Consider the following 12,227-nt stretch of genomic DNA (forward strand, 5'->3'; position numbering starts at 1 on the left):
TGAGGGGACTCGGAGGGTGGAGGGGGAGCTCAGGGGGCGCTGAGGGGGCCCTCGGTGCGCGGGCCGGTGGAGGCTGCCCCCCGTGCCTTGGCCGCGTTGCCTCAGCCCGACTTGGCCGAGGGGAGCGCCGCCGCCCCGTCCCTGCGGCGCGGTCAGAGCTGAGGGGCGTGCGCTTTGGGGAAGAGGGGGAAAAGCGGAATGTGGGCTGCATGGGGAGAAAAAAGCACGAAATCATGGACTTAGAATCATCTGGGAGTCATGGAATAGTTTGGGTTGAAAGAACCTCAAAGGCCATCCAGTTCCACCCTCTGCCAGGGGAGGGACCTCCCACTGGCTCAGGCTGCCCAAGGCCCATCCAGCCTGGCCTGGAACCCCTCCAGGGATGGGGCAGCCACAGCTTCCCTGGGCAGCCTGTGCCAGGGCCTCACCACTCACAGTGAAGAAATTCCTCCTTATGTCTCGCCTAAATCTGCACCTCTCCAGTTTATACCCATTGTCCCTCACCCTGTCACTACAAGCCTTTGTAAACAGCCCCTCCCCAGCTTTCTTGTAGCCCCTCTCACGTACTGGAAGGTCACTATAAGGTCTCTGTGGGGCCTTCTCCAGGCTGAACAACCCAAAGACTTGCCAAGAGACCTTTTCTTTTCAGCTGTGATCAAAGGGACTGGGGTAGGTCTGTCAGCTGCCAAAGCTGGTGCAGACAGAAGCATGTTCTTGATGAGGGTCATTCATTGACCTTGGCTGTATTGCTTTGTGTTTTAATATCCAAATCGTGATCTAGCTGTCAGCTGTTCCACAGGTTGATAGAGTGAGCTCCTAAGTGATAAGCTAGTCACACAGTTTTGAGTGATATCAAACACATTCGTGTGTTTTCTTTATATAAACAGTAATACACAGAGTCTGTATCAAATGCTTGCCGTAGATCTATAGAACTATAGAACACGGAACTATAGATCTGTGAAATCCTGAAGTGTGGGATAGGGCTAAAGCTAAGTATGGTGACAGTTAGCTGGCTTAAACAGGAGATTAACCCCCGTTCTCTTTGGGTGACCTGCAGGAGCGAGAAACAGCCTCACTCAGATCTGGCAAGTTCCTTTTCGCCTCCAGTGGAAGCAGAAGAGGCAGTGCTGGAGGAAGAGGAAGTACCTGAGGTGGACACCGCAGGGGAACCTGATGTGAACGCTACAGAAGAACCAAATCCAGCTGAAACCAGCTACCGAGAATCTAAAGATACAATTAGCAGTGGCCATCTTAGCAACTCTCCTTTCTACTATTTCTATCAAGGTCAGTGTCATGGGATCCTGGCGTTACGGGGGCAGAGATGCCACCTTTGGGATCCTCTTGAGGAAGATGATTGTCATGACGTTAGCTGCGGCTAAACCCTGTGAAGTAAAGCCCCCACAGAAACTCAGAAAAGAGCTTTAATTTTTATTACTGGAGAATGTTCTGGGGTGGGGAGAAGGGTGTTAAAAATGAACAGGGAAGGGGCAAGTGATGGTATCTTATCTTCTAGCGGAGGATGGACAGTGCATGTATCTTCACCCTGTCAATGTCTGAAATGGTGAAATTTACTGTAAAAACATTTAAATATTAAAAAAAATCCCTTCTAGAATAATAATTTTTGCATCTATTAAAAAAAAAAAAAAGAGTAGGACACAGCAAAGCTTCCAGTCTGGTTTTAATGTTTCCTTTTTAGTTCTATCCCAACATTGTTTCCTGTCTTTTCTAACACATGCAAATTTCTCCTCTGAACATTCAGAGTTTGGTACAGAATGACTGTTCCTTAGGAAAGTTATTTTCAGTGACTGAGATTTCTTTTTTGCCAAAGTTCAGCTTGTTGAACTCTGCTTTTATTTCCATAATTGACTTTCCCTTGGTCTCCGGGAGATACAAGTAGATAAAAATTGCTGATAAAGTAAGGATTCCCAAAAAGATAAGGAAGCAAAAGGGTCCGAGTTTATCCTGCAAGAAGAGATAGGAGACACAGTAAGGAAAATAAGAATCTCAATTCTATTTCCCTGCTGTTGGGTGCGAGTCTGTGTTTTAGTAATTAAAATTGAAGTATGTGCTCAATACACAAACCAGGACGAGTATCAAATCAGGAGTTTCCACTGGCCATGTTTGACACGAGTGCAATTGTGCTCCTCTGGCAGGCCTGGCAGATTCCCGAGCAAGTTTAGTGTTTGGACACAGCTCTAAGCTTTGCATGTCTTTAATAATAGCCAGTTGCTATTCTTTTGCTCCTTGCCAGCATTTAGAAGTGGGTTAGCCTTGAGGGAGGGATCCAGGTAGAGTCACTTACAACAATCAATGGAAAAATCATCCCAAGCACAAACAGTCCCATCCAGTTGATGCAGCCAACAATCAGAAAGGCTGATGGTCTGAATGACTGGCTGAAGATTTCAACCATGATTGATATAGTGGCTCCAGCTGAAAAAGAAATGCAAAACACAAAGCAGGTACACTTGTTTCCTTGCTCTGGCCATGTATTCTCAGAATGGCAGTGGTAGAGAATGACAGGCAGAGCAGGCAGATGGCCTCAGCTATGACGGTGAAAGTCCTTGATTTCAGAACGGGACTACAGCTGTTAATTTAGGACTACAGCTGTTAATTTATGTTTCTGTTGCATAGACTGGAATCCTTTTTCTGGTGCCAGTGGATCTGTGCAGTTCCATATTGTACCGTAGCCATTATTGATAAAACTGTAGCCAGTAATTGATAAAACCAGCTCCCCTTTTGCATCCTTGGTCAGTTCCACCTGAAGCCTGCTGGTAGGCATAAAGCTTAACTTGCTAAGTTAATTAAAATGGTTACTGTAATATACCTGGAAATGTCTAGAATCCTGTTTTTAGATGAGTATTTAAAAAATTGCTCTCAAATTTCTGTCTCAAACTCTCTGGGGAAGATGATATGGTATTTTAAATTATTTAGATCCCTGTGATCAGCAATAAGATTTGAGGTGTCTGTAACCTTTTCCTGTTTCTCACTTGTACATATGTGCCCTTCCCTCCTTAATTTCCAGAACATTTTACTATGTGACTAGTCTGTTCTTCCTCTGCCAGTTGTGTCAACAACCAATACAATACAAAATTTCCACCCAGCATTGCCACTGATGTACTCACATGGTCCACTTCCATAGAAGATAACAAATAGGAAGATCAAGACAACACTGAAGTAATGCATCCAGAAAAACTGATGCTAAAAGTGAGAAACCAGTGATATCAAACCATTAGATATGTGACAGAATAGCAGGGCTCTCTATTTTCTGCCACTCATTCATGTTTTAGTATGTGGCCTGTGAGACAAGACGGAAAGGTGCGCTGATGCTGGGTGAGTAGCCAAAAGGCTGCTGCATCATTACCTGCAGTGAGAGGGTCATGGTAAGGAGCGCTAGCACAGAGCTCATCAGTGTGTATCCTCCCCATAGCAGCACCTTCCTCCCAAACCGGTCAATAAGGGTGCTCTGAAAAAAGCAGAAAACACAAGTCATAAATCCCACTTCTGAAATGAAATAATTCCTCTCCCATGTGTTCTCTGCAAAAGACTTATCTGAATAATAGCCAGAAATCAATGTCGTTTGAGAATCTCTCAATTTCTAATGAATTTGATTAGCTTCTCCAAAGCTAATTAATTATTAATTAAGCCGTGTTTATTATTCAACCCTAGGCAGTTGTTAGACTGTTCACTTTCTTGCATGGTGGAGTGTATGAGATTGTGCACACATATGTACACACGTCTAATCCAGAACATTAGAAAACTATTTTACAGAATAAAAATTAATCTAAAGTCATACAGTCATGAAAATAATTTGGGAAAAGAGTTGCCTTTTATCCTGCATGTAGTTGTACAGAAGTAGGAAGGCTCATCTCAGGTTATGCAAATCTTCCCAAAGCCCAGTTCTAAATAAGGAAAAGTACAATTGTTGACCACATTAAATTTTTCCTCCAAACTCAAATCTGAAGACTTACACACAGTATAGAGGATAAGCATTCACATAACCCAACTCCCAGGGAGACGTATGGGATAAGGTATTCTTCAAACTTGGCTGTGTGGAATACTTCAAAGGAATAGAAGTATATCTGAAAAATGCAGAGAAGAAATGCACCTGTGAAAAAAGTGTTGCAACTGCGATGCAGTTCTAAGCTGATGTCTCAGCATTGACTTAGAGGTGTCTGTAATGCTGCCTAGAGTTGTCTCTTGTTCTGGAGATGGAGAGATCACTCAACTGCGTTGATTCCACAAAGCTGCAAGGTAGTCATGACGGTCATCAAAATATAAAGTTGCCAGCGCAGAGATCGCTCTTTAATTAGTTCGAGGACACGCAAGGTTTTTGTACTTGTCATTGCAGCCTTCTCCTTCATAATATCATCAATTTCTGCTTGATGGTCGCCTTCCCCCCAGAGTTTCCTGATGGCTGTTGGGAAGAAAGAGGAGAGTGGATTATTCTGCCCATATGGCTCCATCGTTGAATCCTGTAGCCTGTCTGTCCACTGGCATAGGGAGTGGCATCGGTGCTGTTTGCATCTGCCATCTTGTTGCTTCTGGGACAGCAGGCAAATAGAAGAGTTTTGCCTCGCTAGTTGTCAGTATAATTGTCTGGCTGGTTGTCTTTCTAATGTTAAGTTGACTTAAATTAAGTAAACATTTAAGTACATTTTATTTAATAAAAAAGAGCTGCCTAAAGAATTTCCTTTAAAGAAATAAAATAGTGCCCACTGTAATGGGAAATGTTAGACATGCTAGTATCTATCTTTGTTGTCTTTAACTGATTAAATTAAACTGAGTGAGGCCCCAGATTAGTACATATGTATTGCCACAAGTCCCTCAACTGCTTTATTTAGATCTGCCTCTGCTGTTACTCCATGGCACTGCTCTGTGCTGTACAGCTCTGCCCTGCCTTTTGGTCCGCTGCAGAGCCTTTCACTCTAACATAGTAAATTAAGTGAAGTGAGGAAAGTAGATACTCTACCTTTCCTGCAGGCTTCCTCATTCCCCTTCTGTATCAGGAGGTAAGATGGTGAATCAGGGAAAAATGGGAGGATAACCAGTTGAACCAATGCTGAAAGTCCACTAGATGCTAACAACCATGGCCACAAATCTTCGCTTCCTAAAATCTCCCTGGAAGGGTGTATGAAACAAAGTTAAGCTGAAATAATGGAATTAATATTTAGGAAGTTTTTCTGAGTGATGAAGATTGCTCAAATTCCACTCAGGGGGGCAGTAATGCAAAACCCTGAAGTTATAATTGGGCAGATTTCAAAATTTGGTTATTTTTATTTCTGACAACTTTAAAGGAATTATTTGGCATTTTGAAAGGTCCAATATAATGTCTAGTGAGCTAATGAGACACATTTGACCACTGTTTCACCACAGGACCAAAACATCTTGCTAATACTTTTCATATAAGTATAGTAAAATTTTGAAGAGGAAGTTCCCGAGTAGACAGGGTGTGGCAGTAAGAAGAAATCAGAGCAAGTAATTACTTTTCTGTCTCTTATATTGAAAACTGTATGTTTCAAACATGATCAAAACTTTTCTTGTGGCATAAGCTAAGGCCTGTTCAGGAAAAGATGAGAGGGTTTGCCAGACACTGACTAGGGGAGAGGGTAAGGCTGTAGAAAGGTTTCTGCTAATTGTAACCTGATGGAAAGATAGGACAATTTACCGTAGTCCAATAACCTGTCCTGTGAGTTTTCCCAGTGTCAGAAAAATGGCAACTGTGGCGTTGGTAAATCCACGCAGCTTCTTGGGTGAAATCTCTCCTACATACTGAGGATGTATATTGAGAGAAAAACCTTGAATACAAAAAAGGACAAATGACTGTTAAAATATTTAGAAAAGCTTAACTTTTTCCTCTCTTACACTGCTTCTCTTCACTATAATATTTGGGTTAAATTTTCTTGCAAAAGGGATGGCACTTCTATGAACTGTTCAGTATGTTTGCTTCAGAAATAGTTCTCCAAGAATGGCTGTGCCTGTAAGAGACAATCCTGGGCCAGCAAGGATGCTCGTGCTCCACAGTGGCACAAGCACATACCTGAACCAATGCCATACAGAAAGCGTCCAACCAGAATCATCTCAAAAGATCTGGCTGTTTTACTGAAGGCCATGAAAACTGCAGCTGCCAGCATGATCAGGTTGGTGCCCATTTGGCACTTTTTTCTGAAAAAAAGCCAAAACACACAAAAAATGAGAATTTAGTGTGAAAAGAGAACATCTTGTACTCTTTTGACTAATCTTGCCTGTAACAGGCAGCATGGTACAGCCATTCCTGCTGTTTTTGAGGAACAGCTGAAATAATTTTGACTTTGGATAATCAAAGTGCTTCTTTACAATTTCAGGACACTTTAGATTCTTAGCTTTAAACAATTGGAATGCTTCATCAGCATTTCCACAGTACAAGTGGGGAAAGAGATCAAAGAACTGGCTCAGCTCGTCACCAAGACTTTTAAATGGCTAAAACTCCTCATAAAATGTCAGGTTGCTCCCACTCTAGACTGACTCACATTAAAGATGTCATTGGCTAAATGGATGTGATCTGAGATGGCGGGAGTTTTTAGAGGCTCAAATGAAAGTCTAGCACTCAGTTGTTTTGCCAGGACGCTTGCTAGACAAAGGTCCTCTTGCACACATTAAGGATTTGCAGAGATTCTCTATTTAGAAGACTGTGATTCAGCACTTAGCCTATCATGTGTTAAATAACCCATGGGAGAAGTGTATGGTCTTGTTTCCAGTCTTGGGAGACCCTCTGAGTGTGGGATGAGGCAGTGTCCCACAAGAGCTTTCTTGGGGGCACTTACCTGATAGGAAAGAACACAATGGCAGGCAGGCTAAGATGGTTTGTTGAGACCCATATGAGGGGCCTCTGGATCAGTGGATTGTGGAGCAGATCTTTAAGTGGGTGACACCAAGTAGATATGTTTGCCAATTTCTCTGCAAATGAAATTAGTGGTGTTACACACGAGGTATGAAGAACAGACCAGATTGGTGAGAGATCCTTTCTCCATCCAGCGGGAAAGATAGTTTGGAACTGATTTTCAGTAAAATGGATTGCCAAGAATGGAGATGTCTCTTGGGTAATTTGCTTGGTGCTGATTGTTATCTTTACAGCATAGTTCCAGGCAATTTGTTGTTTTTTTTTTTTCCTATTTTCTTCACATTTTCATTAGATTAGATATGAATATTTAGTATAATGTCATAACCCCAAAATGAGTGTATTTAAATGGTCAGGCTCTTTTTTTTTTTCACTTACGGATATCTTCCACACAGTGCTTTCCAGGTGGTTATACCACTGCACACAATGTGGTACAACACAAGATGCACAGCTCCTTTTTGAGGTTTGAAAACTTGAGAGATCTTTATGAGTCACAGGGGATTTTGAAGGCAACGTGAGGTGGCCACACTATCCTGCTACTCCCAGTGGCACTGATCCTGTGATGTGATCATGAATGCATCCTTTACAGAAATTCAGTTCACTGAGGAAGGCAGATAAGCAAGATAAAAGACTGCTTGCTACTTGAAAGAGAGGGACCTGCTAGCAAAGCAAATGAGCTTAATCTTCAGTCAGGCTGCTTCAACCAAGAAGAGGAGGTTTCTTTGTTCACCTTGGTATTTCCCTGTGCTTTCTGAAACACTTACTTCCTGTATTTTGTAGTCAGGTAGCCACAGCAGAGACTGCCCAGGAATCCTCCTATCCCATAAACAGACACAATGAAGGACCACAACAGCATGATTGTCTCAGGAGGGAGGGGAGAGCCGTGTCGCTCTATCCACGTTTCATTAATAAACTTCCTGATGTGCTGAAAAAGAAAATGACACTCAGTTGGACGATGGGTATAAGATCCCCTTGTATTTTTCAGTTGTTGTACTTCAGATCTGGCCTGTGGTTCTAATATTAGACTCCTTCTGAGACTAACTTTCTTAGTAAACAGGTTAGCTGAGATAACTTTGCAAAATCTTCAAGTTTGTGTCAGTGAGCTTCCCCAGGAAGCGTGCTAGAAGGACATTTTCTACCTTCCTTTGGACACTTGTATGCTATGTGGTAACAATAAACACTTTCTGTTTTAAAACAGAAAGTACTGTTTTTTAAAGGAAAAAAGGTCTTTACACATTTTATGTTACTTTTAGCCAAAGAAAAAGCATAGGTAAGCTGAATGCTCAGTTAATTTGAAATTTATGGGGGAAGGGCGAACTCAGGCTACATTTGGTGTTTTCAGCCTTAGGGACGGGGCTGCTTACCACAGAAGGATAGTTGATGACAGAGATGTGGAATCCATATGGGAAACTACCACCAATTCCCAGCACTAGGATCATTTGAAATAGTCCCCAGAACTGTACCTGCAAAGCAAAAATAAAATCCTGTATCAGCTTCTCATTAATCTAGTACTGTGCAGAGCCGGAGCCTTTGTAGCCACACTTGCCCTTCCCTTATGGAAACTTCCACTGTCTAAATCCTCTAGGATTTCAATGTTCTTCCAAAATTTCTCTAAGGTACTGCAAAAGCCCAATCACCAACCACAGAGTCGTCGTGGGACTGTCAGTATAAGAGCGATAATCTACCACTCTGTTGGCAAGAAGAAGGAATTTTAAAAGCTGCCCCTGATTATGGTTCTTACGTCCACATTTCAAGAGCTTGTTACTTAATTAGCCCACAGCTGCATTTCCCAAGTTATCACCTGACAAAAGCCAAAAAGCTGTAGACCAGAAGAGTCTAAATTTCCTTAAGAATCCTGTTTCAAACTCAATGGATTTGTTAACTGGCAAAAGCAGTCAAAGTAAAAACTCACCTTCTCACTCTTCTTTTTTTCCCATAGACTTACAAATTAACAATTTTAATGCTTAAAAAAGGAAAGCAAAACAGCCTCTTACTGTCAATTGAGAAATAGAGCAAGAAATATCTATCACTTCTTCCCTCCTTAAGACTATGGAAGGTCTTGATGGATGATATTAATTATCTTTGGATGATACAAGGAAAGTAATTTATTTTAAAGCTGATGCCATTAATTTCTTAGCCTTTGGCAGTACAGTTGATCTATTCATTACTTTGGGAAGTAACCAGAGTGCTTAAAAATTAGTATTATTTTCAGTATATGAAGATAACAGTATAGTAGCATCATCAGTGATGGAACTGCCAGGACAGGTTTTTGGTTTTATTATTTTATTTTATTTTATTTTATTTTATTTTATTTTATTTTATTTTATTTTATTTTATTTTATTTTATTTTATTTTATTTTATTTTATTTTATTTCTTATCTTATTTAATTTTAATTCTTATCTTATCTTATCACATAGAAAAGCCCATGCAACATGATTTTCATGGCCCCAAGCCTCATTCTTCTTTGGTGGTGTTTAAACGCAGAAGAAAAAGATGGTTTCTGTCCCAAAAGAGCTTACAATCTTTAAGGAATATGGATCTTTAGTATTATGTTAGCTTTGTCCTTTATAAATCAAAGCCCTGAGAAAAAGTGGCCAGATACTCACCAGGTCAGAGAAGAAGGCAGCCATCTCCTATGAAAGAGCCAGTTCCTATTCCTTACTGGCTAGTACCTGCCAAGAGAACCAAATGCTGGCATTATGCAATAGCAGTATCAATAAACTAGTCCAATGTTACTGAAGTTAAATTTTACTTCAGAGGTTTTTGAGTTAATTACTCATATTTCAGCTGTTGTACAAAGTTTAGAATTGTTGGGTTAAATATTTCAACCCATGGTTGTGTCTAGTCCAGGTTAACAAGAAGACTTCCCTTGCGGGGAACCTATCCACTTCATGAACTATGTCTCGTGCTAGTGGGATAAGGAACTGTGACATCAATTTTAAACAGGATTCCAATAATCAAAACTCGCTTAGTTTTCAGTAGAAGCTGAGAAACATAGAGACAAAATTCTCTGTTGGGAATCTTAGATGAGGCTTGGACAGTGAACTATAGGACTTTGACATATAATAGGAGAGAGCTATTCTCTCTTCATGTGACGGCAACTGGAGCATGTCGTAACTTAATCATTACTTAAAGAAGTGGAAATGCTCCATTGTTTTGGAACAGGGTATAAACTTAACTATTCTACATGGCACACCAGTATTGAGCAGCCAAATATTTCATAGTAGCTAATTTCTCTGTGCTGGGAGAGGATGATTCAATGTCATGCACAGTTTTGTCTGGCATTTGTCATTAGTAGGTATATTTGTTTTTGTGTCTGTGAGAAAAAAAGATTGCTTTGGAACTGTACTGTACCCTCCATAACTGGAGTGCTCACTCTTCCTTCAGACAGAAAACTCTCGGGCTTGAATTTCATTGATTTCATAGTTAAGAGGGTTTTGTATGTATTAAGTTGCTAAATGCCTTAAATACCATTTGCCATTTATGCTTCAGTTAAAGAAGGTGAGGATGAAGAAACCATCATGGGCTTATTGAATGCAGGTAGTCATGTTTACGAGAGTGTGCATCACATGCAAAGAATATACACAGAATTTCTAGGTAATGTCTGAAATGTATCACATAGCAACATACTGCCATTTCTGCTATCCTTATGTGGTCCTCACGGTGAAGCTGACTTTAATGTTGATGAGTGCTGAGAGTTCATGACAGGTTTTCTCCAGATTAGGTTCTCTAGAAAGATACGCTGTTGTTAGAGCACAGGAGGGACCACGGCTTTGATGTTAAGAATTAATGACTGTTCTCTTTGTCACCTCCCATGTATACTTGAACTGAACCTTTTTGCTGTTTCATCCCTTGACCAGACTGTTACCAGAACACGTTCTTGCTCCACTGAGCACAGGCGCAGGATGACCTGTGCTCCAAATAGCTGTTCTGCTTTGTTGTCACATTAATGTTCCATGGGGCATCCGCTCACTTCCTGATGGGGATCTTATGGGAAGGCTTTCCTGATAACATCTAATGAATAACTGAGATCAGAGAGGTGGCTTAGTAGAGGGTCACTTCAACAGTGCTACACAATGCTGCTCTGCTTATTGTTTCAAAGGCATCAGGTATTGTTGTAATGGAATTAAGGATGTTTTCAGAATGACTGGTTAGGAAAAGAGAATTCGGTTTTGCGAAAAGTTGATATTTCCTTTCCATATTGGTAGTTGTCGCCAAATGACTGGTAGCTTTAAATCACATTGTTATATGTATATGGAACACAACAAAATTATTGAGGTTTTCTGAATTCAAGGACACTTCATGTTTCATAATTATTTTTCAGAGAGAAGTCTTCAGTGTCCCTCAATATGAGAGATGGGAATAAGGAAAAATCCCAATCATGGATGGGCATGCACACCAATAACCTTTTTCTTTAGTCAGCTGTCCCTAATGGAGATCTTGATGTTGGCAAAGAAACATTTGTGGAGGCCAGATGTTTTATTACAAGGCAGTCTGCCATTTTCATGATGTTTCACATTTCCAAAATAAAACTAAGCAGCAGTTAAATAATTGAATTCATATTTTGAATTATTTGAGTTAAGGTTGATATGTCAGTCAAAGCAATATCAGAGATAAAAACCACTTATTTTACTGTGTGAGTCTAGAGTTTAGAAATATTTTACTGAAACATGAGACTATGTGATCACTTCTTAGTCATGGTAGGGAAATACGCCTTTGGCAGGAGCCCTGCATCTATCTAAATGCTGGGGAACACGGCTGAGCTTTAGCTGACAGTATATGCACATACAGCAATGGATTGTACAGATGTTTTCAGGAGAAACTGTAAAGCAACAGGTATTCTCTTACAGCCAGGAGTTCCATTCTGGGGCTGTTTTCTGTAGCAAACAGGGTCCAGGTAGTCAAATGTCACACAAAAGCAAGTAGCAGCTAAGTTGCTACAGGATTCACAGCCCATGGGACATCTGAGGAAACTCCGATCCTGGAAAAGGAGCTGCAGACTGGAGATGACAATGGTGACAGGCAGGATAGCACAGAGTATCTAAAATGACTCTAGGTGCTTGTGTTTTATGGTGACTGGATTCCCCCATGAGTCATTTGGCTGTATTGCCACTGAAAGACACCATTCCTTGGGAATAGTTACACACAAACTTTTCCTGCATGCTCTGTCATGAACTAGTCTGAGCTTAGAATCAAATGGCTGATTTTTTTGTCAAAAAATTAAATTTAAGTCAAACCAAGAAGGGCTGCTGACATGGAAGACTTCAGTCCAGAAGGGCTGGAGTCTGTCAAACTGATAGAAGAGAAGGAAAACATGGAGTTATATGTGGGAACCTGACAAGTTTTAATTAT

General features: G+C 40.9%; 2 protein-coding genes across 9 annotated transcripts in view; one reads left to right on the top strand and one right to left on the bottom strand.

Moving 5' to 3' along the window:
- The first annotated feature begins 923 nt into the window (after positions 1-923).
- LOC104064482 (derlin-2-like) overlaps positions 924-12,227 on the top strand; it is a 75,151-nt gene continuing 63,847 nt past the window's right edge. For 2 of the 7 annotated variants that reach the window (XM_054082819.1, XM_054082821.1), the window contains exon 1: positions 935-1,284. The gene's annotated coding sequence lies outside the window, so the exon portion shown is untranslated. Of the gene's footprint in view, positions 1,285-12,227 lie in introns of all 7 variants that reach the window. The other 5 variants (XM_054082822.1, XM_054082828.1, XM_054082830.1 and 2 more) reach the window with 5 other exon arrangements.
- LOC104064209 (solute carrier family 2, facilitated glucose transporter member 11) lies at positions 1,661-11,852 on the bottom strand. Of its 2 annotated transcripts, XM_009566514.2 has the most exons (13): positions 11,724-11,852; positions 9,482-9,547; positions 8,239-8,337; positions 7,639-7,799; positions 6,038-6,162; positions 5,666-5,795; positions 4,970-5,118; positions 4,227-4,414; positions 3,969-4,079; positions 3,362-3,463; positions 3,123-3,198; positions 2,303-2,430; positions 1,661-1,962 (listed from the first exon to the last, which is right to left on the bottom strand). In XM_009566514.2, the coding sequence occupies exons 2-13, from the start codon at positions 9,503-9,505 to the stop codon at positions 1,756-1,758; spliced, it is 1,500 nt and encodes a 499-aa protein (XP_009564809.1). In that variant the 5' UTR covers positions 9,506-9,547; positions 11,724-11,852; the 3' UTR covers positions 1,661-1,755. The 2 variants fall into 2 exon arrangements, with proteins under 2 accessions (XP_009564809.1, XP_053938790.1); XM_054082815.1 differs by lacking the exons at positions 8,239-8,337; positions 9,482-9,547; positions 11,724-11,852 and adding an exon at positions 6,801-6,933 and having other exon boundaries at positions 7,639-7,778.

Source organism: Cuculus canorus, chromosome 17 (assembly GCF_017976375.1).
Source record: "Cuculus canorus isolate bCucCan1 chromosome 17, bCucCan1.pri, whole genome shotgun sequence".
Taxonomy (NCBI): domain Eukaryota; kingdom Metazoa; phylum Chordata; class Aves; order Cuculiformes; family Cuculidae; genus Cuculus; species Cuculus canorus.

Coding starts and splice junctions, on each gene's coding strand:
- LOC104064209 (XM_009566514.2), bottom strand. CDS start 9,505: ATGGCTGCCTTCTTCTCTGACCTG. Junction 6,163..7,638: donor CTGACTACAAAATACAGGAA/GTAAGTGTTTCA, acceptor GCTTTTTTTCAG/AAAAAAGTGCCAAATGGGCA. Junction 1,963..2,302: donor TGATTTTTCCATTGATTGTT/GTAAGTGACTCT, acceptor CTCTTCTTGCAG/GATAAACTCGGACCCTTTTG.